This window comes from Cucumis sativus, chromosome 3, assembly GCF_000004075.3.
Source record: "Cucumis sativus cultivar 9930 chromosome 3, Cucumber_9930_V3, whole genome shotgun sequence".
NCBI classification, from domain to species: domain Eukaryota; kingdom Viridiplantae; phylum Streptophyta; class Magnoliopsida; order Cucurbitales; family Cucurbitaceae; genus Cucumis; species Cucumis sativus.
The window spans coordinates 6,559,167-6,582,881 of record NC_026657.2 but is presented as its reverse complement, the minus strand read 5'-3'; the positions used below and the strand labels follow the sequence as shown (position 1 = coordinate 6,582,881).

Here is a 23,715-nt window from a genome sequence, read left to right as displayed (position 1 = left end):
GAAATCTCCCTCAAATAATGTTAAGTTGTTTTTTTTTTTTTTTATGATAAATTGTGATATATGAATGAAATTTAATTTCAAGTTTATATATATATATTAATAGCATTTCAAAAATAATAATTACATTGAAAGGAGGTTATTATAATAATTCTAGTTCCTTCTACATATATATATATATATATTAAAAAGATGGAGTAATAGCTAGGGCGGTTGGGTTAAAATATAGAATACAAAGTTAGAAATGTGGGAATGATGGATGTGTGTTTCGTAATGTAGGTAACATGTATAAGCATGTGTGTGTTTTAATTAGGATTGTTTCAATACATAATATAATGTGTACGTACGTGTAACACACACTCTAAACATAACACACATAAATGTTTGAATAAATATTTATATTATATAATATGTGAAATGTGTGTAAAAGGAAGGAATTGGAATGTGAAGGAGAGAGGGAGAGAGGGAGAGAGGGATGATTTACTTGGCTTGGAATTGAAGGGATATGATATATGATATGAATAGGTTGTACATATGGCAGTTACAACTACTGGTCTCTGCTGCTTTCACTCACTGCCTCACTCTCTGATCCCTTCCTATCTGTTTGTTTTATAATTAATTAATTGAGAAAAGTAAAAGTAAAAGAAAAAAGAAATGAAGGGGGAAGTGATGAATGGGAGAGACGGTGGCGGTTGGATACGAGTGGCGGCGGCGCCAGTGATGTTGTGGAAGAAAAAGTCCATTCTGTCTCCACCACCTTCCACTTGGCACCTTCAACTCATGTTAAACCTAAAGCTCTACTCTCTCTCTCTCTCATCCACAAATTCCTTTTTTTTTTCTTTTAATCCAAAACTAATTCTCCCTTTCAACTAAAAACTAGGATTACTAATTTACTACCCACCGTACCCCTTCCTTTACTTTCAACCATACAATTACCAACAAAACACAGCAACAACAATAACAACAACAACATGCGTTTTTACCTTTTAATTCCCACACACTACTAACCTTTTCCTTTTTACAATTTTAAATTAAATTTGTAAAAATTATAGATAAATAAATAAATAAATTGGAAAAAAAAAAGAAAAAGAAAAAAGAAAAACATTATCATCTTCTGTCCTCCTCCATTCTATTTCTACCTTATTTTTCTCTGTCTCCTCTTCCCTTTCCAATCACTATTTTGTTCTGTTTTGTTTATGGCAGCTTTGATTTTGGACCATCAAAAGCCCAACTTGAAGCATTTCTGTAAAATCTGCAAAAAGGGATTCGGTTGTGGCAGAGCCCTTGGAGGTCACATGAGGGCTCACGGCATTGTTGCCGACGACTCACCTACTCCTTCCAACCATAACAATATTTTTGACGACGACGATCCCGATCCCGATCCCGATCCCGATCCTGACTCTCTTCATCATTCTTGGGACCATCATAACAATAATAATAATAAACCCATTAACCGTCGCATGTACGCCCTTCGTACTAACCCCAATCGTCTCAAGACTTGCCGCGTTTGCCACAATTGCGGCAAGGACTTCTTCTCTTGGAAATCCTTCCTCGAACACGGCAAATGCTCCACCACCTCCGACGACGACCTCGACGACTCTCTTCTCTCTTCCCCTCCTTGCTCCGACGATGACGCCTATGACGATGAAGACGAATGCACCGCCACCCTCCGCAGACCCTCCGCCAGTAACAGCAACAACAACAATAATAATTGGTCCAAGCGTAAGAGATCGTTGAGAGTGAAGGTTGGCTCCCCGGCCTCCAACGAAGAGGAGGACCTTGCAAATTGTTTAATGATGCTGTCGAATGGGCGGGTGGTGGAGCCTATGTTGGTTGAGGCCGAGGCAGAGGGAGACGCAGACGCCGAGGAATCTTGCGCTTCCGCCAGTAAGGAGGATCATCATCTCCTTCTTCTTCAGCAGCAGCAAGATCATAATCATCATAGAAATTATAATTACAATAACATTATTAGGAAACCAATAAACTTCATTCCTCCACTATCCTACAGACTTCCAGATACGGAGGAAGACAACAATAACAACAAGGCGAAAGGAACAGTGGTGGGCGGCGGGAAGGGAATGTTCGAATGCAAAGCATGCAAGAAAGTATTCAATTCCCATCAGGCCTTGGGAGGCCATCGAGCTAGCCACAAAAAAGTCAAGGGTTGCTTTGCCGCACGCCTTGATCATATGGACATTGACACTCGTGAAAATGACGACGTTTATGAGGACTCTCTTTTCCCCACTAAACCCAACCACAAATCCTCCTCCTCCTCTGCTTTTCATTACGAAAACCCCATGGCCTCTGCTTCCAAGAGGAAGACCAAAGTGCACGAATGCTCCATTTGCCACCGAATTTTCTCTTCCGGACAGGCATTGGGTGGTCACAAACGTTGCCATTGGATCACCTCCAATGCTGCCGCCGCCGCAGCTGCAGCCGCAGCCGAGGCCCCCAAGTTTCACGATAAAAGGGTAGTGGCTCCTCCTCCGGCTAATTTCGATACAATTACAGCAAATTCAGCACTGGTACTCCCATTGGACCTGAAGTTGGATCTGAACCTCCCTGCCCCCGCGGACGAGGTACGAAAACCGGCGATGGATGTGTCGACGGAGATTCACTTGCAGTCGTGGGTGTGTAGTAAAAAGAACAAGGTGGAGAAAAATGAATGTGAAGAAGAAGAAGAAGAGCAGAAAGATAAAAAAATGATGAGGAAAAATGAAGAAGAAAAGAAAATTGTGAATAATGAGAGTGTGGAGGAAGAAGCAGAGAGTAAAGTGAAATTAGCAAAACTTAGTGAGCTAAAGGATATGAACATGAGTGCAGGGAATTCTTCGCCATGGTTGCAGGTGGGGATTGCTTCAACAACTCATGTCGTCACACCTGATCCTTGATACATACACACACACACACATATATATAAATCCCTTTTCTTTTCTTTTTTTCTTCACATTCTTTCATTGTAATGTGCATTTTTGTATAACAGTAAATCATACCAAATTAATTACAAATAGAGGACATCATAAATTTAAATGATATTCAATATTGTTGTGGTCAATTTTAAGATTACGCGCTCTCTAATTTACTCATACTATCCACCATGCCAAAATTTCAAATTTTATTTTCTACTCTATTTGCATATACTCGATCTTCAACTGTAATTTTTTCCATGTTGGAAGGAATTTTCAATATGTTTCTCAAATTCTCACTAATTATTGGGTCCTATTGTAGCCGATCACCCAACAGTAAAATCTGTCGTGCATCTACAAAATTCATTTCTTATAGGTGGCAATGCCAACATATGTAAGCATGGGTCAAGTCCTGGTGATGGTCTGGCATTTTCTATTTAAGTGTTATTTACAAGTTTTAATAACCCAATTAAGGGTGAACAGTTCAAAATCTATTGTTATTAAATAAAAAAATGAGAACAACAATTTGTGAGTTATGTAAAATACTACGAACCATATGATTACAGAGTTGAAATACCAATTTCCTCTTCTCTACATCATCGGTTAATATTGGTTTTTTTCTCACATTGGTTTGTTTTCATTTCTATTCCATTCAATTCTTGGTTTGGCCAAAAACTGAAGAGACTGAAGAAAAATAAAAATAATTGAGGGGTTTAGTTTAAAAGTGAAGTACGCAAATGGGCCAATGACTTAGTTCTAAGACTCAAACGACCCAACGAGCCCACACTATCGTTTTCAATAAGTGAAAAGTTACTTAATTATAGACAAATTACAATGATTGTCTTGTGGCACGTTTTGAAAGATGAAGATATCTATTTTTTAAGAAAATCTCACTTAAAAATGTGTACAAGTTGCTTAGAGAGTGGTCATGAGTATATATTTATTTTTCAATGTTACCCATGAATTTTTGTTTTTTTAATTAGTTTAAAAGTTACTATATTGTATTTGAAAAATTAGCTATGGAAGAGACTTAGATATTATATTTTTTTTACATTAAAGTATAAGAGTTTTACTAAGTTGTATTTGTTATTTTTTAAAATTTAACTTGTGGTTGCCAAGGATGAGAATTGAATTCCTTTAAAAGATAATGATATAACATTGTTGACTTAAAAGAAGAAGAAAGAAAAGATTGTTAAAAAGGGTTCAGTCACACAAAAACTTTTGACCCAACACACTATTGAATTGAATATCAACTTTTTTTGAATAGTGTGATGAGTTTAATTGGTTGCAAGTCCACTCTACTCAACTTGTCAAAAATCAACATTAATTATTATTCATATCGTATGCCCACTTCATTATTATTTGATTAGGTCTTACCCCTTTCTCATCCAACACAACCACACTCCCCATTTGTTAAATTCAAATCAATTCACTAATTTTATTATCTTTTTTTAATGTCAATTAACTATATATATATATACATATATATGGTTATTAAGTTTGTATTCATGTTTAAAGTTGAACAACCTCATTATCTCATTCTTCCGATCGTAATTTTATCTCTACTATACTCTATACTTTCTACTTTATCAAGTATGTATGATCATTGCATTTTTGTTTTTGTTTTTTTATTTATTTATTAAAGGTTCTTATTTGATAAAGAGATGCTAATAAACAATTTATAATTATATTATTTTTCAAATGGTAAAAAAATAACAACAATGCTATTCAATACATTTTGAAGTATATTTAATCAAATCTGTTCAAAAGAATAATGTATGACGTATTTGCATTTATATATCATCTACCAATTACAATAATATATGGGAAGAATTTTTACCATATATAATAAATAATAATAATAATAATAGTAAAGAGTTTAAATTTTGTAGCATAAATGTGAATATGGAGTAAAAAAGGATTGTGAATGTGAAGGAGTGAGTTTAATTTGAATCACTTTTTATGATGTGATTTGAAGATAAGTACATAATGTACCAAACTAATTAAAAGTGTAAAGTACTATCATACTCATCAACATAAGAAAGAAAAAATAAAGATAAATATAATTATTTCCTAGAGATAAATAATAAAATGAAGACTTTTTTTTTTGCGTTATATTAAATTTAATTCATCATTTATTAGCTTCAACTTTATTATTAATTACTCTTAATTATATTCTAGCGTGTTGATTACATTGAAGTTACATATTCAATTAAGTTCATGCATTGCATTAGCACAAACTACAAATAAAGCACGCCAAACATATAATTGAGTTGATGAATTGATAATATATATAATTAGTTGAATAAATTTGTTCTTATAAGTTGAATCAAAAAGAAAAAAAAAATACTAAAATAACTTTGGAAGATGAAAAGAAGAAAAAACAAATTTTAGATTTGTAATCATGGGCCTCTCTTAATTGAAATTAGAGATTTGTTTATGATATGTATATGAAGTTTTTATTTCTTGATAAATACAATCTTCTTTTTCTTTAAGAGGAAAACCATACAGCTGAAAAGGTCCACAAAAATCCTATTATCACATTAGATTTCAATTATATAAAGAAAATTAAAATCATATTTTATGGTTAACTTAATTAAAATTATTCACAATAATTAAATCAGTATAGAACGTTACTATCAACCTCTTAAAAAAAAAATCATTTTTTGCACGTAAATTGTCATTGTCAAAATCTACCATGAACACATAAATTTTAAATATTTTTTCGTTCTATTTTTAACAATTTTGTATTTAAAAATAATCGTATTATCTTCTACGGTAAATATTGAGTTATATAGTATGAATTTCTTTACACATTTTTCTCCATGGTTAAAAGAACGATATATTTTGTAAATCTTTAATATATATATTTCAATTTTAAGAGGGTAATTGTTTGTTCATGAGATAGTAGTCAAAATGGCACACGTCATTTTAGACAAATTTAAAAAAATCAGGTTCGACAATTTTAGTATGTATCGTCATATCTACATGTAATCCATAATCTCGTATATAATTAATCAATCACTTGATTTAAGGTAATAATGTATTTGAAATAAATTGAATTGATATTTGGATAGTTGCTTTCCATAAGATAAGAAGTTCAATGTAAGTGGGCAGCAGTAAAAAAAAAAGTAGTTTACGACAGTAGGTTACTAGTGTTTATTAGTCTAATTACGTGTTAATTTTGTTTGAAATTTTGTTTAGGGATTGTAAATCTTGGTGGTTAACGTTGGAAAGATAAAAGATATATATAAGGAAAGGAGAATGAGTTGATTTGATGAAATGGAAAAAAGTAAATGGTGGATTAGGAGGTGAAATTAGTGAGGAAGTCTCGGAAACCGCGTGAGATTCATTGTCTTAAGAAAGAAAAAGAGAAAACAAAAGAAGTGGGAGTGTTGGGGAATTGGTTAGTACTAATTCAACAATTTGGTACAATTCATTAATCCACACTGGACAGTCTCATCTGTTTGGAAACAAACTCTCTAGTCTTTTACCTTATTGTTATTATTATAATACCTTACTCCCCTAAACCCATTTCATTTCATTTCTCATTTCCCCCCTCACTCACTGACTTCGTCAATGTATATATATAACTCAACTCCCTAACATTACGCACCTTATTTACTCCTTTTCCCTCACCACACATCCCCCCCTCTTTTTCCATCTCTTTTCTACTTTCATTTTCCAACCCAAAGATCCATTTTTAAAGGACTTTTTATTATTATTATTTAGTTTCTTACCCCCTCTCACACGTGGACCAAAAATTGAATTTTAGATGAGAAGAAGAGCTGAGGCCTTTCCCGATTCTGCCTGTCGTTACAACAAACAGGCAGTTTCCTTGACCTCTACAACTATGGCATCGGTTTATTTTGGTAATTATTCGTTTAATTCCCTATGGGTTTTTAATTAATGACCGCTAAATATATATATTAATTCAACTTAATCATAATCTTTTTTCTTTTTGAGCTCATCCAAATATCAAACGCCTCTTCATTTTTCAATAACAACTCATTCCCCTGTATAAAACTTTATTGTTAATATTAAAGAAAGTAAAAATGAAAATATAAAGATGAGAAGGGCAGTTTGGGAATTATGTAAGAAAGGATGGGAATAATAAATGGTGGAAACGGGAGAAGGGTTACATAAGAAATACATAGTTGCCTACTTTGCTTTGCATGTTACTTTCTTACATATATCCCTCTTTTAATTCATTCATTCATTATTTTTCCTATTTATTGTTCTATTGCCGTTTTAATCCTCAATACCACACTCAAATGTACCATTGTGCCCTTACCAATCACAAAATCTCTCTTCTTCTTCTTCTTCTTCTTCTTCTCATTCCCTTCCTAAACAAAACTGTTTTCTTTTCTTTTCTTTTTTTTGGGAAGAAAAAGAACTTTTTTTTTTTTAATTTACTTTGTTTTGTAGCTTTGTATATATCTATTGGTTGAGGATTGCTTGTCACCTACTCTTCAGTTTACACACACCCTCTCTCTCTCTCTCTCTCACGTAGAAAGAAAGGAAAAGAAGGAAGGAGGAGAAGAAAGAAGATTCATACTCTGTTTTTTCCATTTTGTGGGTTTCCCTTCTCCCCCACCTCTGTTTTCTCACCAAAAAAAAAAAAAAAAAAAAGAAGAAGAACAAGAATTTATTGGTTTCAGCAATGGACAGGCACAAGTGTAAGCTCTGCTTCAGAAGCTTCTCCAATGGCAGAGCTTTAGGAGGTCATATGAGGTCCCATATGTTGAACCTTCCACTCCCACCCAAAGGCGAAGAAGATGCAGCGCCCCCTCATCCCCATCTCAGTGAAGACGGTGACTCTGCTTCTTTTCTTTCCTCTCCCTCATCCTCGGAAGGCGATGCAGAGGAGAAGGGTGTTTCTTATGGGCTTAGAGAGAACCCAAAACGAAGCATTCGAGTGGTAGATCCTGAATTTTCATTCGCCGTCGACGCAGCTTCCGTGGTTCTTCAGGACAGGGAAAGCGAAACAGAGTCCTCAAAGAATCCAACCCGAAGAAGATCCAAGAGGACTCGTAAACCCGATCGCCGCCACCACCACCACCTCCATCATCATTATAATGTTTTTAAACGCCTTCAGGAGAAGAAGATGAACCATCCAGAATCGTGGACGGAGGCGGAGCCAGTTAGTTCGATCTCCGGTAGCACAACGGAAGAAGATGTTGCGTTTTGGCTGATGATGCTTTCTCGTGATAAATGGACGAAACAGCAAGGTGGGTACGAGGAAGAAGAGGATGAGGAAGATGAGGATGAAGATGAAGACGAAGAGGAGGAAGAAGAGGAATTAGAAGAGTCGATGGAAGAGACCGATGATTCCGAGGCGGTGAAATTCCCAAAGAATCGAAACAGAGGGAATTATAAATGCGAAACATGCAACAAAGTGTTTCGATCGTATCAAGCACTTGGTGGACATAGAGCTAGCCATAAGAAAATTAAAGTGTCTCTAACTTACAACAATCCCCAATTGGGTAGCCACCATGAAAATGCAGCTACACCAAGCAGTGGTTCCATGGCGGAAAGGAAAATTCACGAGTGTCCTGTTTGTTTCAGAGTATTTTCTTCAGGGCAAGCACTAGGTGGGCACAAGAGATCTCATGTCACCGGTTACTCAAATCCGCCAAAAGCTGCACAAAAAAAGTTCCCAGACAGTTTGATAGATCTTAATCTCCCCGCTCCTTTTGAGGAAGACGATGTTAGCCAAATCGAACTCTCGGCAGTTTCCGATGCGGATTTCGTCAACGCCATTAGGCAATAAAAAACATACCAATTTCGAGGTAACAAAAAGTAAAAGGAAAATTTTGACCTGAGTATTCAATATTCATATTAATCATAATTCATACATCAAATCTCACTCCAAACAAACTTTGTTGAGTTTTGACTATATCTATATGGTTCAAAGTTTCATTACTACTTAGACTTGGGAATTCTGAATTTCATGCTCTAATTACTCTTTCAGCCTTCGTCAGTTCCCGGAAAACTCTTTTTCCTTTTTCATTTTCTGTTCATAATTTCTGGGTTATTCTTCACTCGGCTGATGTTACTAATTGAATTTTGGTTCAACCTTCGATGAAGATGTTGCAAACTGTTCAGAGAAAACAAAAAAAAACCATTATTTTTTTAAAAAATAAACATATATTTGGAACAAAGATGTCATTTTCAGAAGAACTTGATGAGTCCAATCTATATTTTATTTTTATTTTTATTCCGAATAATGAAAGGTAAGGTAACTTCCATCTCTCTCCACTTGCACTTGGCAAAGACAGTTCATGAAGAAGAAGAAGCAGCAGCAGAGGAGCAGTAAAGTCTCTTATTCTGTGTCAATTCCCTTTTATTTATTCATTTTCCCTTTTGCCTTTTCATGTTTAATTCCCTTTACTTTTTTATTATTTTTCTTTACACTTCAAAAAGCTTCTATGATCTTCCTCCATTTTTTTCTTTAAAAAAACTCATTCTTCCATAATAAAATGAATTGGATTTGAAAATTAGGATACCTCAAACATGCTTGTTTTCATCATGAAGATCTGCAAAACTTATTAATTTAAATAATATTTGACCTATATTTTGTTTATTCAACTTTGTATATGTCATTCTCACAAATTATACAAACTCATGTTAGTATGCACACCAAATGCAATCGTGAGTCTAACATCTACAGATTCATACCTTTCTATCCTACATTTATTTAATATTAGTATATATTTAATGGGGGAGAAAATTGCAATTGAAAGAGCAATATCTTGAAATGTCATTTGATATTTGTTGGATTTTTCTTTTTAAAAATGAACGTGGGGATTTTGAAAGAAAAAAAAAAAAAAAAGAGTGATAGGATGGGGAAAAGCACAATCCATAGTTTTAGTGAGAGAATAAAATTGTTTTGATTTGGGAATGTGACAAAGTATGTGCTCAGTGTGTGGCCTATTATTTTCATAAATGGAAATATGAATTCATATTTAATTGGTTTGCATTAGTGGCATGATTGATACCTTAGGAGTTATTGTTTTTTTCCTTCACCACCTATATCTATTGCAAATAAATCTTCTATCCTTTTTCAAGATTGTAAAGTAATAATAATAATAAAAAAAAAACATTTCCTAAATGTATTTATGTGAAATTTCATTGGCATCTATAACTAATAAAATTCAAAATGTGTGTATATATATATAATAAAATTTAAAAATATTGTACATATTTTTCTTTTTACTTTGCAATTTTGACATGACATTCTTGTTGCTCACCTCTTTCTTCCCTTGCTTCCTCAAATAAAGCAAACACATCTTCTTCAAAAAGCACTCCCAAAATAAAGAAAATTTATCGATCTTGGTCACACTAAGACGTATGTATATATATATATATATATGTTCTCCTTTTTATTTAATTTATAACATAGTAATATTCTCTCTTTTGATTTAATTTATAATATAGTAATATTCTAAAGAAATTAAATAGTTTCTGAACAAAAGTCTAGCTATTATATTACGTGTCAAGATTTAGTGTAATTACGTCGAAATTCTTAGAAGAAAAAGAAAACTTCTTTATTAGGGTAATTAATCGTAATTAACCGGACACCATGAATATATAATCATCCTTTTGTTTAGTTAAACTCCATGGAAACCAATCAAATTAACTTTTCCTACAATTATGTGTATGTATTATTTTGGACCAAACCCTAATCCCAAAAGGTAAAAGATTAGGTAAATAGCATGGTCAACAATAATAAGTTTCATTAGAGTCCATTATAATATGCTGAATGTGTTTGATAATTATGTGATAATTAATCGTTTAATTAAACATTTTTTTCTTGTATGGAATAGTTGAGATGATAAGGTAGTTTGAGGAGTAATGCTCCTTAGGGTTTGTTCTTTTAGTGCAGATGCAAATGGTAGGTGTCAAAAAGGCTAAAACTTTGTATGCTACTAATTGTATATATGTGTGTTTATATATAATGTTCTATGTTGGTTTGGTTGTAATTGAGGCAAATCCGAGTGTTAAGTCCACTTTAATATTCCGCCAACGCATCATCTCTCAATTACTGAATTGCTGCCACCTAATTTCTTTTCTGCTTTGTCATTTTCCACAACTCACAACAATTCATAATGTCAATGCCAACAAAAGCTTTTTTTCTTTTTTCTTTTAATCATAAGAATTAAACACAAACAACAGTAAACTCATGCATGTGTATATTTTTTTTTTCTATATAGAAAGAAAAAGAAAAGAAAAGATGATTTTGATGGTATCGATATTCCTGGTTGAGCATTTTGTCTTTCAAATATTAAGATTTTACAACACTCAGATTGATCCTCTTTTCCCTATGTGGGAAGAGATGAGGCCCTCCCTTTACCCCATAATACTACTTTTTCAAAGTATACTCTTTTTATAGTGTTCTACCTTTATTTATGTCTTTTTTTTTCTTCAATTTCAACACACTTGTTACTTTTTTATGTTTACTATGAGCACTGATCAGTCTACCTAACTAATAAATCAAGTTCAAACTCGAAAATTGGAATATATACCTCTCTACGTTGATGCCATCTAAATAACAAAGTATGTAAGTGTGTGTAAATCTCTTCACATTAACATTCATCACAATAGTGTTTTAAATAATAATAAACTAAACTTCAGAATGTCACCTGATATATATATAATGCTGCATCACTTACCAATCCCTTGTTTTCCTTTTAGTCGTTTTTTGTTTTCTTTTCTTTTTTTTTAAAAAAAAACTTCCTGATATGAAGGGTAATTTGAAGGTGCAACTTAATTAAAAATTATAAACAATGATTTGATTTCTATTCTAATTTTAGATAGGATGTAACAAAATCACAGTATTGAAATAAGCTTCTGATTTGGTTTTCAAATAATTAATGTTTTCAACGTGAGTTAATCTGACGGAAAAAGAAAGTCGTAAATGTGATCGTTGTATATATGGATTTTTTTTTCTTTTATGTAATCTTTTTCTTTTGGCGCCACTTTATAGTTTATACTTAATTCTGAGGGCCAAAATAGTATTTCCCTCGTGTTAATATAGTAATGTGGTTATATATATATATATATATATATATATATAAATCAATAAATTTGGTTGTTATTTTAAAAGTATTTAATAAGTTTGGTGATTCTGAAAAATTTCCATCAATTTCCTCTCTTTGGGAACAATATATAAATCTAATGGGATCAGAAAAGCCTAATATGAAAATTAGTTCCATTACCTAAAATTGAACACAAAACCTATCCAATGAAACAGTTCAACAATATATATTATGTGTTTTCAAAAGGTTTCCCTCTTCTAAATCGAAATAATAATAAGAAGAAGAAGACGACGAAGAAGATGGAATTACAGTAAGAAATTTTGATAAACAGACTGTATAATTAAACTCATACTTTCATCTTGTCAGAAAAAAAAAAAAAAAAAGAACCCATCTTTCAATTCTTTAAAGAAGATAAATGAAACTGGTACAATTGATTAATTTCGAATAAAATGTTTTCTTGAACAAACAAGAGAAGTATTTTTTATAGGGAAAAACAACAAAATAAATGAAAGTTATTTCAAATTAGGTTTTTTTCCTTCCTTTAATACATGATTCCAAGTATATATGTCACGCTATTACATTATTATTACTAACGCAACCTTTCAATTTATTGAATGATTTTATAAAGTGCAATAACTGTCAACAAAGAAAAAAAAATTGGTCTATAATTAGAATTAAATAGAATATTTTTCCATGCCCATATGATATATTATTTTGCAAAATGATGAATTATTGTGGACAAATTATGAATTTGTTAGTGATGATAGTATTAGAGATTTATTGTTTTAGAGGAATATATATTTGCTTTAACAGTGTGTTGTTCCAGGTTGGGGGAAAAAGTGGGTTCATGGTTTCTCTCTTTACACTAAATCTCAAATTCTCTCTACACCCACATTTATGTGTGTGCTATGTGTAGTGAATTAACACAATGTGTGGTGCATTGAGAAGTTGAATAAATGTGGATACATATATACATACAATTATACAAATAATGAAGCTGATGAAAAATAATTCTTGCAATTAAAGATTATTTACAATAAGGTGATCCCTATATATTATGAGACTTTGTTTTAGCATTATTTAGTTAGTTATACCAAAGTATGATTCATATTTTATTCCAAACATACATACATATATGCTTAAAATTCTTGATATATAAAGGAAAACGAATTAAGGTGATCATGGTGAAATATTTTTAAAATAGAAAAATGATAATTTCTGATGACCACGAAGATATTTGGACGGTAGAATTTATTCTTCTCTATCGATAATTTTAAGAGAGTTTGACAAAAATAGAGACTTTTCTTTTCTTTTAAAAGTTAAAAGTAAGTTTACCAATTCAACTTTTCACTCATAAAAGCAAAATTGAACACTTTTTGTAATTTTATGCAGTTGGCTGAACAAGCAATAATCTCTAATTAGAATATATATAACTAATTAAACAAAATTATATATGTATATATAGTAGAATCAAAAAAGGTAATTTGTTTGTTAAACATACCATATTCATCAATTAATATTACACCTCTATTTTAATTTTCCCATATGATGATCGTCTTTCTTGTTGTGGGTTTGGTTCTATGATCTCATTGGCCATTTATGGTCAAAATTATCGTCCTAGTAATATTCTCTTTATAATACCAAACTAAATATATTCCCCTCTCATGCTCTTCATCACAATTCCTCTTTCATAAAGAGAGAAGAAAAAAAAAAGGAATCACATATTTAAAGGACGTGATGTTACAAAAAGTGAACAAATTATTTATAGGGTCCTCCGAGTTGTTTTTATGAAATTAAATGTTTAAATCTGTTGTTGGTTGGATTTGACTTATCCTAATTTTTTTCTTTAAACAATCATTTGATTAAATTTCACTATATTTTTTGTTTTAGACGTTTAAAAAGTGTATGTAATAATTTTAAAAAATAGTAGTATATGGTGAAAAGTAGTGTATGAGGATAAAAATAATGATAAATATATGAAGAAGAAATGAGTTAAAAAAATTGGTTAAGAGTTGATAAAGTTTATGATATAAAAACAGTGGTGTGGGTTATAAAAAGGGAATGGGACATGCAAAGGGACACATAGCTTTCTCTTAGCTGGCCCCTTACATTTCCACTTTACACAATCTCTCTTCATCAGTCGGTGGATCGGTTATCACTTCCTAATTTCTTTACAAAATACATTTAATTACTGTTTCAGTCTGATGTTATGAACCATTCCTCTCTTCTAAATTTATTCAAGGAATAATTAACTATAACTATTGTGTGTTTCGAAGTATAAATTTTCACAATTTATGTTGAGGCAGCAGATAGCTAGCGTTTTACTAAAGTACTGCACTACTTTTTGTGGTGAATCTCATTGTGTGAAGCATGTATATAATTATTATATATATATATATATATAATATTGATTTACAGTTCAAATTAACCAATAAGAAGTACTTAGCTCAACTGAGAAGCGTGATGTGTGCTAGTAATGATCGAGGTTTGTGATTCCAATTTACTTTTCCATTGTTGTGCCAAAGGTAAAGAATGGTATATAAAGTATATATTAAAAAGGAAGTTAAAAACAAATTATTAATAATAAAAGTTGACTAAGATCATCTAGTGAGGTATGTTGAAAAATTTATCTGCAATAGAAAAAGAAGCATAAAAGAGAGAGAGGTCAAAAAATGTGATCTCTTTACATTTCTCTTTTGTGAATGTCATCATCATCATCATCATTGGCATTGTTTGAAAAGAAAAGCCACTTACTAATTAAACCACAGTTCTTTTCGCTCTTCCTTTCCTATACTTTCTTTTTTTAATTAAGAAAAAAATACATGAATTAAAAGTAAGAACTAAAAAAAATATTTTCTCTCTATCAGATTTAACATAATTAAATTCCATTATATTATATATATTGTCATTTTTTCTTCATTTCCAAACATAAAATTGGTCTCCCAATGTTTGGACTGTATGTGGACCTGTTCTTAAGTTGAATTGGACAATCAATTAAATATAAACATGGAAATAACAGGAAGAAAATGTCTTCCTCAGTCAAAGGTTAAAGGTCACATCTAAATTTCTCCATATAAAACTAAATAATAGAAAAACCAGTGGGGAGAAACTGCATATTCTTTATTATTGTGTAATACCAAACGAAAAGGTATTGACTCAAAAATCAAACATAAACCAAAATATGATTTGAAGTTTACAAATTGGTTTGGCTTAGCTACTCAATATATACAATTGGCGCTATATAGAAATAAATAAGGTAGAGATCAACGCTATATATCCAACAAGTAGCAAGTTGCATCCCCATATATAAGAGCTTTCTTTTTTAAATAATAATAATAATCAAACAATAATAACATAGATCGATCTAAATATTCTTTTATTGTTAATTACAACTTAAACAATGGTTGACTTAATTAAAATAAATTAGTAATATAAAAAGGTCATTAAGGGGCCGTTGACATTATCTCAAAATGCATAATTGGGTTAGTTGACTTTTTCAATGCTTTTGTGGGGTGATATGGCTCAAGTTTTTGTCTTGTTGAGCTGAGATATATATATATATATATATAAGTTATTTTCAAGAGAAATGGTTGAAAAAATACAAATAGGGTATAATTGACCTATACCTTCATCTTATAATTTTTTTTCCTATATAATAAACTAATATTACATAGTTTGCGAACTTCAAAACATATATAGAAAAAACTAGAATATATCATTAAAACATGTAGATTTAGTTGACTTTTAATAGAAACAGAAAAATGGATTAATTACTACTGATTTTTAGGTATACTTTGTGACCATATTGAATTGTGATGGTAATATACTTGTAGTAAATCTTATATTGTAGTTGTGAGTCAAGTTTTACCAAAATTGCTTAGCTATAGAACCAAGTCTAAAGTTCATAAAGGTGCCCTAGGGCTTATTAACAAAATTAATGAACCAATATTAAGTTGGAGTTGGCGGAGCCAAAGGCGATTGAGCCAACCCTACTCCTAGGCCTATACTACCCACTGATCTTTGCTTCACAAGAGATTGGTTTAAAAGTCTATTATAATAGACAATCTGGTCTTTTGTTTAAGTTATTTGCAATTTAATACTAATTTAAGTGTAGATATGACCTAACACTACGTACTGTTTTTTTTTTTCTTACAAGAAAAAGAAAGAAAGAAGAACAAATATATAGAAGAAGGGACGTGAGTTGAAAATGAAAAGAGTTGAGAATAAGTTAGTGGGCACATTACTAATGAATGTAGTAGGGGAGCTTTCACATCATAGTGAGAGGGAGAGAGTTGAAGAACGATGGAGACAGTACTTAATTAAGTGAAAATAATTGAAGAAAAGAAGTTGGATCCTCTAATTTAAATTTCATCAATAATGCCCCCTTTTCTTTAAAAATAATATATTTTTGAAGTATTGTTTTTCACGTACTTGTGCTTTTTTTTAAAAATAGTCTTTCTATAGTTTATTACATTTTTACATTTAACACTGCATGCTAATCTCTCATTTCACATTTGACCTAACTTTTAACCTATTATAAGATTCACAAACACATGATGTCTTGATCCTATATATTGGATATATAGTCAATGCAATTTTAGACGAATCAATACTTGACCTATGTTTGATTTATGAGTTATAACTTTTTGTAGTTTTTTAAATTTGAAAACAACACTCTCTTTTCAAGTAGGATACATTCTTAATTGTGATTATAGTTGAGATCAGACAAAATATTAATATAATGTATATGGAAAAAAAGAAGAGCAATATGGATGATAATAAGTGAGAAGAGATCCAATTTGGAAAGAGAAGTGTAGTATTCTAAGTTTTGGTGGATAGTGGGTTTTGATTAATAAGCATCAAGTTCTGTTCTTTAACCCAATAAATTGTAAGCCACTCGTCTCGATCCATTTCTCACACAACACCAAAATCTGAGTACATGCCCGAAGGACCACAAACTCAACCACTCTCATTTCTATAAAAATACACACACACATATATTAATTAAATTAAAGGGCATCCCATCCACCTTTCACACACATTTAATTATATATATTATTGTTGCCCACTAATTATATTAAACTGCAATAGAGATTAATTATAATTAAAGAATAATCAACAAACTTTTAGTAGTTACGTTCGATATCTATCTTAATTAATGGCCACTCTAACTATATGCAAGGAGTGAAAAACAAATGTAAACATGATCAGGTCAATCAGATATTGCGGCCTTTCAATTTGTATATAGTCATCTCTTTATTCGTTTTATGAGTATACATCAAATGATCAATGTATGTATGAATAATTTTTTTTTAAAAATGATTATGAACTCAATATATACGTGTGTGATGTATACCTCTCACTTTTAATGGATTATTAAACTAAGAGTTTGGTTGTTGAAGCTGCAGTTTTTGATTAATACACTCATGCAAGGCTACAAGCAGTATGAATCATATATATTATCAAAATAGCCTATCCATTATAAATAGATTGTGTTCGTATACTCAATATATATTCAAAATTAAAAGGCATGCATCGACATTAGTAACTATTGAGTGTATGAAGTTGCATGTCATCCACTCATGACTCAACCGCCCCATGAGAAAGTATGCTTCTCCCAAACATCAGAAATTCTTCTTTTGCTTCCAAATATTTGTATACTAACTTTAATTATTTCTTACTCATCCTTTTCCCCTTTACTTTCTTTAATTTTCCCTTTGATACAACACATGAACCCAACTTTTGCTAAATCTAATCCTTCACTACTTCTCTATTTTACAAAGAAAAAAACTGAAATAATTTTTTTTTGTCCCTTTATTGAATTATTAAATCCATTAACCCCGACACTTAATTTGGTTTTATTTCAGATTTAGTAAAAAAAGAATCACTTCCCCATATGTAAAGTTAAGAAAACATCTTGGAATGATGTAATACTACTGTCACACCTGAATGTATAATCAGTTAATATCTAAGAAATTTTAGTTGGTGACATTATTTCAGACGTTGTAAGTCAAGAGTTGCATTCATTTCTCAATGAACAAAAAAATTAAATATTGGAATATAATTTGGGTTAAGAATTTTGACTAATTAACAGTTAAGCTAGAGAGGAGAAGCCGCCCCTCTTAGCCATTAATTGAAGGCACCAAAACCCTAAGGGAAACGCACTTTGGAGCATTAAAATTAAACTTTGGTGGCCAATCCCCTTTTGCAGTCTCTAATGGTAAGTTTTGACTGCCTTTAGAGCTATATATGGAATTAATATCAGTATTTACTTTTCCATTAATTATATACATATGTATGGTGTATGCATATATGTTTGTTTGGCAAGTTGTTTGGATTATTTCAACTTCCTTTCTTTATATCGTTTTCCTGATATAAATTAAGCTAGCAAGATGCATGCATGATTAATATTAATGGCGACAAAGAAGGGTAAATATATACTTGAATTTGGGTTTTGCGTGGAAGGGAACGACTTTAAATATGGGCAGCAAATTGTTGGGCGGTGGTACCTGCCGCCGAACCATCTGCATATAGATTAGGACATCACGAGGAAGTGATTACCGTCCCGGGACCCAAACCCTATTATTTAACCTAATTAACTACCAAATACTTTCTTACTTACTAAATATTGGCTTTACCTTCCTATATGATATTATCATTTATGTTTTCTTAGTTTCGATTCAATTTAATTTCTATAATTTAAAATACTTCGACTTTAATTTGATCTCTACTTCAATTTGGTATTTAGAATTTCAATTTTACATATTATTTAAACATCAATTCTTTTTGTTAAATATTTACTTTCAATTAATTAACTTAAAATTGTAATAAAAGTAAAATTTTAAATCTAATTTATTGATCTTTTGTATGTTATTGAATAATAAGCAAATAACAAAACAAATAGATGTAATAATACAATAAAGGAAACTGACAGAGAAGGGAAATAGCAGAAATGGAAAATGCAAATTTGTAATAAACCATAATTTGCTTTAACTTATTTGAATAACAATACAAATGGTAAACTTTAGGTAATTATAATTCTTTTAAATATTCTAAATTAATTAATAGATATTAAAAGATAAAAATCTAAGTATAAAAAGTTATAAAACTTGAAACATACCAACTAAATTAAAATCAAATTTGTGACATTTTAAAACATAGAGAGCAATTAAAAACTAGAACCAATATCGAGGTACACTTAATCACATATTTAAATAACACGTATTGTATTAGAAGAACGTATTATATTGTCATAATATATATATATATATATATTCCATAGGCATAGATTTGAAACAATTGATTGATTAGGTTTTGGTTTGGATTTATTTAATTGGAATTATGATAAAGATTTGAATAAAGGAGTAGTGGAAAAATGAGGATTTTGGCGGGGGGGTTGTGATTTGTTAAAGAGCTCCGATCCATTGTTTGCATAGGTTCTTGAAATCCCCAATTCCCACAAATGTTTACGTGGTCGAGTGGACAATGTTTCCAATTCCAAGCCTTTCAGTTTCCGTTGCAAACCCACAAATTACTTCACTCCCTCCATCCTCATCTGCCTCCTCCATCTTCACCGGCCCTAATTTCCAAATCCCATAACAACAACCCAATTTCTTCCATTGAACTTCCTCCCAACGCCCTTCGCCGCAAGCTCGATCCTCACTGGAGAGGAGGTTTCAGTCTAGGTGTCGACCTCGGAACCTCTCGCACTGGACTTGCTCTCAGTAAAGGCTTCTCTACTCGGCCTCTTACCGTAATTTTTTTTTTTTTTCATTCTTCCATTTCTGCGTTTCTCTCTACCTTCTAATTTCACCACATTCATCATTCAACCTCTCCACTCTTTTCTGCATATTTTCATTTCTCCTCATTTTTGCCTTTTTAACTCAATCACGGTTCATGTTCTTATTCAATTTCATTTCTTCTGGGATATAACTGTTTATAATGTGGCCAACGGCAGACTGCTATTTATTATATTGAAACTATCCTGCGTTTGGGACTCATGATTTCTTTTCCTGCCTTAGGTTTTAGAGTTGCGAGGACAAAAGCTTGAGGCTAAGCTTATTGAGATTGCTGAACAGGAAGTATATATATCTCTCCCTCTCCGACCATCTTCCTAATGAAATGCTATCAACATGTTGTTACTTTATTTCTTCTGTTTACTAGCACATTAATTGATGGAAAAAAAAAACTTTAGGAGGCTGATGAATTTATTATTGGACTTCCTAAATCATGCGACGGGAAAGAGACACCTCAGTCAAACAAAATTCGTAGTATTGCCGGAAGGGTGGCAGCCCGAGCAGCTGAAAGGTGAAGTACACCGAATGCTTGTACTGTCTCTCCGATGTCTTTCTTTCTGTACTAATACTGCTTTTAGTTTAGGGGCTGGAGAGTTTACTTGTATGATGAACATGGTACAACAGCAGAAGCGGAAAGCCATATGATTTCCAGGTATTGTTGTCCCCAACACTCACTTATGTTGTCTTTTGTTTAATATTGTTTCCTTGGATCCTATCCTATAAATCTAGGTTCATCTCCTTTATCAGTATTGTTAGTGTGGATTCTGTTGCCTGTAAACTATATATTGCACTTAGGAGCTGTTTGGAGAGCTAATTTACTGGGTATCAGAGGAGTATTGGGTATCATGAATTTATCAAGGTGATGCAGACAATTGGCTGTTAATTGCTATGGTATAATGTATTATTGGGATGTGTAGGAATGGAGGAGATAAACACTGAGATAAGAATTTAGAAAAAACTTGTCCCAAAATGGAAAAAGAAAACGAAACATTTAAGAAGTGCAGTTATTACCGGTAAATAAGAAATATATGGCTTGAGGATTCAATAGTCAATGATGTGGCGGTGATCACATTCTGGTTCAATTGCCCAAAATAAACAGTAGGTTCCCAATTATATTTCCCTTCATTCCAAATAGGCAGACTAGTGCTCGAACCAACTCCAAGAGCATTGGGATGGAATCATCTACTGTTTGTGGTAGAAACTTGTTGACGAAAGCTCTTTTCTGTGGCTTGAATGTCGCTCAATGTTTGCAAAGCACTCCTTTGATATTTATGGCTGATAAAAAACAACAGAATTTTTTAAGAGAAATATGAGTGAACAGATTTGTTGGATTTAGTACATCTCCATATTTTCTTTCTTTAATTACTCTGAGTTTCCATCTACAGCTAGTTGGGAATCACTGTTGAATCTCCTTGGCTTGGGCTGGGGGACACGTCACAGTCTTTGGTGCACTTTTCTAATCAATTGGAGTTCACCATTTCCTAATATAAAAAGAAAAGGAGAATTTGACTGAGGAAAACAAAATCTGTAAGACTTAAGATAAAATGAATACCTTTAATGGAAACCTGGATTTTCTGAAAATAGGGGTTGAAACATCTTTTAGTTTCTAAGGTTTTGCTTCTTTTCTTGAAGAATTGGTGGCATTACAACCCTATTAATGGTCGTTGTCATAATCTTCTACCGAAGCTCAAAGGTTTTAAGTTGGCTTTTAAAGCATGGAACTCCACCTTTGGGCTTTGGCTGTCTCTCTTATATGAAAATTAATCTCCAGAAGACCCTAGCGACCCTCGATGTTGTGGAAGATCAATGGTCTCTTGATCCCCCATCTTTTCAAAAGCACACTGAAATTAGCGAAGTTTTTCAAGTCCAAGTAGTTGTTTGAGTGATGAAGCTCAACTTATTTCAATCAAATCATGGCTAGTAAGCAATAGTAGGAAAAACATCATCTTGATCCTTGGTAAATATAGGTTCAATAATTTAAATGACAAAGAAATAGAAAATTACAAAGAAATAGAAGAGCTACCGAGAAAGCCGGTTTGAGATTCACACCACACGCAAAATAGTTGGGGATTACAAACCAAACACTCTTATTAGATGTTTATACAAGATTTTAGCAATAGTTTTCACTTAAAAGTTGAAGAAAGCTCTTCCTTATACCATAACTAAATTCCAATCAGCCTTTGTGGAAAATAAGATAAATCATAGGTACTTCACTTATTGCAAATTAGCTTACCGATGAATGAGGGAGCAAAGCAAAAGTAGGATTGAATGACGTGAATGATGGAGAACCTAGTCTTTCTTTTTTTAAAAGGGGACGGCCTCTTACTAGTATAATAATAATGTGACAAAAGCTCATAGTACAATTATACAATGAGCATGTAACCATGGATTAGGAGGTGCACCTGGGCTTCTCAACTAGGTTGACATCCCTATGGCACCCTCATCATATTCAAACAAGCTAAAAACCAAAACAAAAGAGTAATGTCCAAAAGCAAAACGAAACCAAAAGAAGTACAAAGAAATACAAATCAAAAGAGGAATGTCTCAAGATCCTTGGTGAAGGAACACCACGAGGAGGCTAAAAGTTGATGACTCCATTGAAGTGTTATGCTGAGAAGCTTGCTCGAAAAAAAATCTCTAGGATCTTCCCAAACACAATTCTGATAACGATGCAAACAAGTTGAGAATAAGCAATCAAAACCAAGTTCTGTGAAGAGTCACTAGCGGCTGAGCAAAAGTGCAGATTGAAGGAGACAAACAGTGACCAAAAGCCATTTTCCAAATTAGATTAACAATTCGACGTAGACTTCTGTAATCCCATCGAATTTTTCCCACTTTAATTTAGAGGAATGAATTAACTCAAAAAATTTCCAACCGGAGCCAACGACCACTAACTTTAGTTGATTATAACCCTTTCTTTCCAGTGTGACTAAAGTTGGCTTTCCTACCCTTCTTTCCTTCACTTCTTTTGTAGGTTCAATGATCTATGAAATTGGTCGGTTTCTTATTGAAAAATAAAATAATAATATCTTGTATCAGCAGATCTATACTTTTCTATTTGGATTGGTCACGTATAATGACGTATCCTAATCGAACAAAATATGAATATGGAAAATTGATATATATTTTTTTTAATGTTTTCTTTAGGGGTCTCAATAAATCTACTAGGCAGAAGAAGATTGATGCCTATGCGGCCATGGTAAAGTGGTGAATATTGTCATGTTTTTTAACATTGGGATGATAGTAAATGCAGCAATCCAGTCGTGTGTTGTTTTTAGAAACAATAGTCTGACATTTTACTTCCTTTATTTGACGCAGATGGTACTAGAGAGATATTTTTCCACGTCAGGTCAGGGAACCGAACTTTTAGTGCCTAAGAGTCTAGTCTTACAAGATAAACTTATCGAGGGGCCACCTACAGACCCAGACTTTAGGGATTGAGGATGTGCTTCAGGTACGGAAAAATAATCTGGGAGAGCCCCTTAGGGAATTTTTTCTTTGACGGATAACAAAATTGCTATCAAACAAAGATATTTATTTCTGTTGAAGTGGAAGAGAGCCGCAATCAACTTAGAAATGGAGGGTTGCATCCTCAAAACATGGTCACGGAATTAGGTGAAAAGAGAGATACCACCGTTCCTAATGAGAAGGGTTCAGTTGAAGGCGATGATGCTTTTGACATTATATGTTTTTAACAACCTTATCAGAATCATCCTCACATATTGAATTCACCTACACATTGGTTAGTTAAGGATGGGATTTGCCTTGGTCCGTCCTATGCAATTGTGCTTGTCCTTGATCAGAAAAGTAGTGGAAGAAAAAAAGAAAGGATCTGCTGAATCTCGTATGTATCTACTTGGTTGAAATTATTTATAAACAAAGAAATTGATTTAAAAATGGTGCTTTGGTAAGTTAATACTGTGGTAAAGCGGAAGTCTTCCTAACTTCATATGCTTGGAGACTCTTCGTTGCTCA

The 23,715-nt window shown here is 32.3% G+C and overlaps 3 protein-coding genes across 5 annotated transcripts; all 3 read left to right on the top strand.

Annotated features, from left to right (window-relative positions):
* The first annotated feature begins 1,181 nt into the window (after positions 1-1,181).
* Positions 1,182-3,039, top strand: LOC101222211. Its single transcript, XM_011652332.2, has one exon. The coding sequence runs from the start codon at positions 1,194-1,196 to the stop codon at positions 2,886-2,888; it is 1,695 nt and encodes a 564-aa protein (XP_011650634.1). The 5' UTR covers positions 1,182-1,193; the 3' UTR covers positions 2,889-3,039.
* Positions 3,040-6,551: 3,512 nt separating this feature from the next.
* On the top strand, positions 6,552-9,067 carry LOC101219767 (zinc finger protein ZAT1). Its single transcript, XM_011652331.2, has one exon. The coding sequence runs from the start codon at positions 7,567-7,569 to the stop codon at positions 8,674-8,676; it is 1,110 nt and encodes a 369-aa protein (XP_011650633.1). The 5' UTR covers positions 6,552-7,566; the 3' UTR covers positions 8,677-9,067.
* A 10,195-nt stretch (positions 9,068-19,262) lies between these two features.
* LOC101219287 (putative pre-16S rRNA nuclease) lies at positions 19,263-23,689 on the top strand. Of its 3 annotated transcripts, none has more exons than XM_011652329.2 (6): positions 19,264-19,697; positions 19,966-20,025; positions 20,139-20,251; positions 20,324-20,392; positions 22,888-22,947; positions 23,059-23,689. In XM_011652329.2, coding segments are annotated over exons 1-6 (594 nt in total). In that variant the 5' UTR covers positions 19,264-19,406; the 3' UTR covers positions 23,060-23,689. The 3 variants fall into 3 exon arrangements, with proteins under 3 accessions (XP_011650632.1, XP_011650631.1, XP_004133768.1); XM_004133720.3 differs by having other exon boundaries at positions 19,270-19,697; positions 22,888-22,939; XM_011652330.2 differs by lacking the exon at positions 22,888-22,947 and having other exon boundaries at positions 19,263-19,697; positions 23,059-23,194.
* Positions 23,690-23,715: the final 26 nt, after the last annotated feature.

Bases quoted from the DNA above. Each gene is read 5' to 3' on its own strand.
- LOC101222211 (XM_011652332.2), top strand. From the start codon at position 1,194: ATGGCAGCTTTGATTTTGGACCATCAAAAGCCCAACTTGAAGCATTTC.
- LOC101219767 (XM_011652331.2), top strand. From the start codon at position 7,567: ATGGACAGGCACAAGTGTAAGCTCTGCTTCAGAAGCTTCTCCAATGGC.
- LOC101219287 (XM_004133720.3), top strand. From the start codon at position 19,407: ATGTTTACGTGGTCGAGTGGACAATGTTTCCAATTCCAAGCCTTTCAG. The intron at 20,026-20,138 runs GTATATATATCT...AAAAAACTTTAG, and splicing joins TTGAGATTGCTGAACAGGAA to GAGGCTGATGAATTTATTAT. The intron at 20,393-22,887 runs GTATTGTTGTCC...TGTTTTCTTTAG, and splicing joins GAAAGCCATATGATTTCCAG to GGGTCTCAATAAATCTACTA.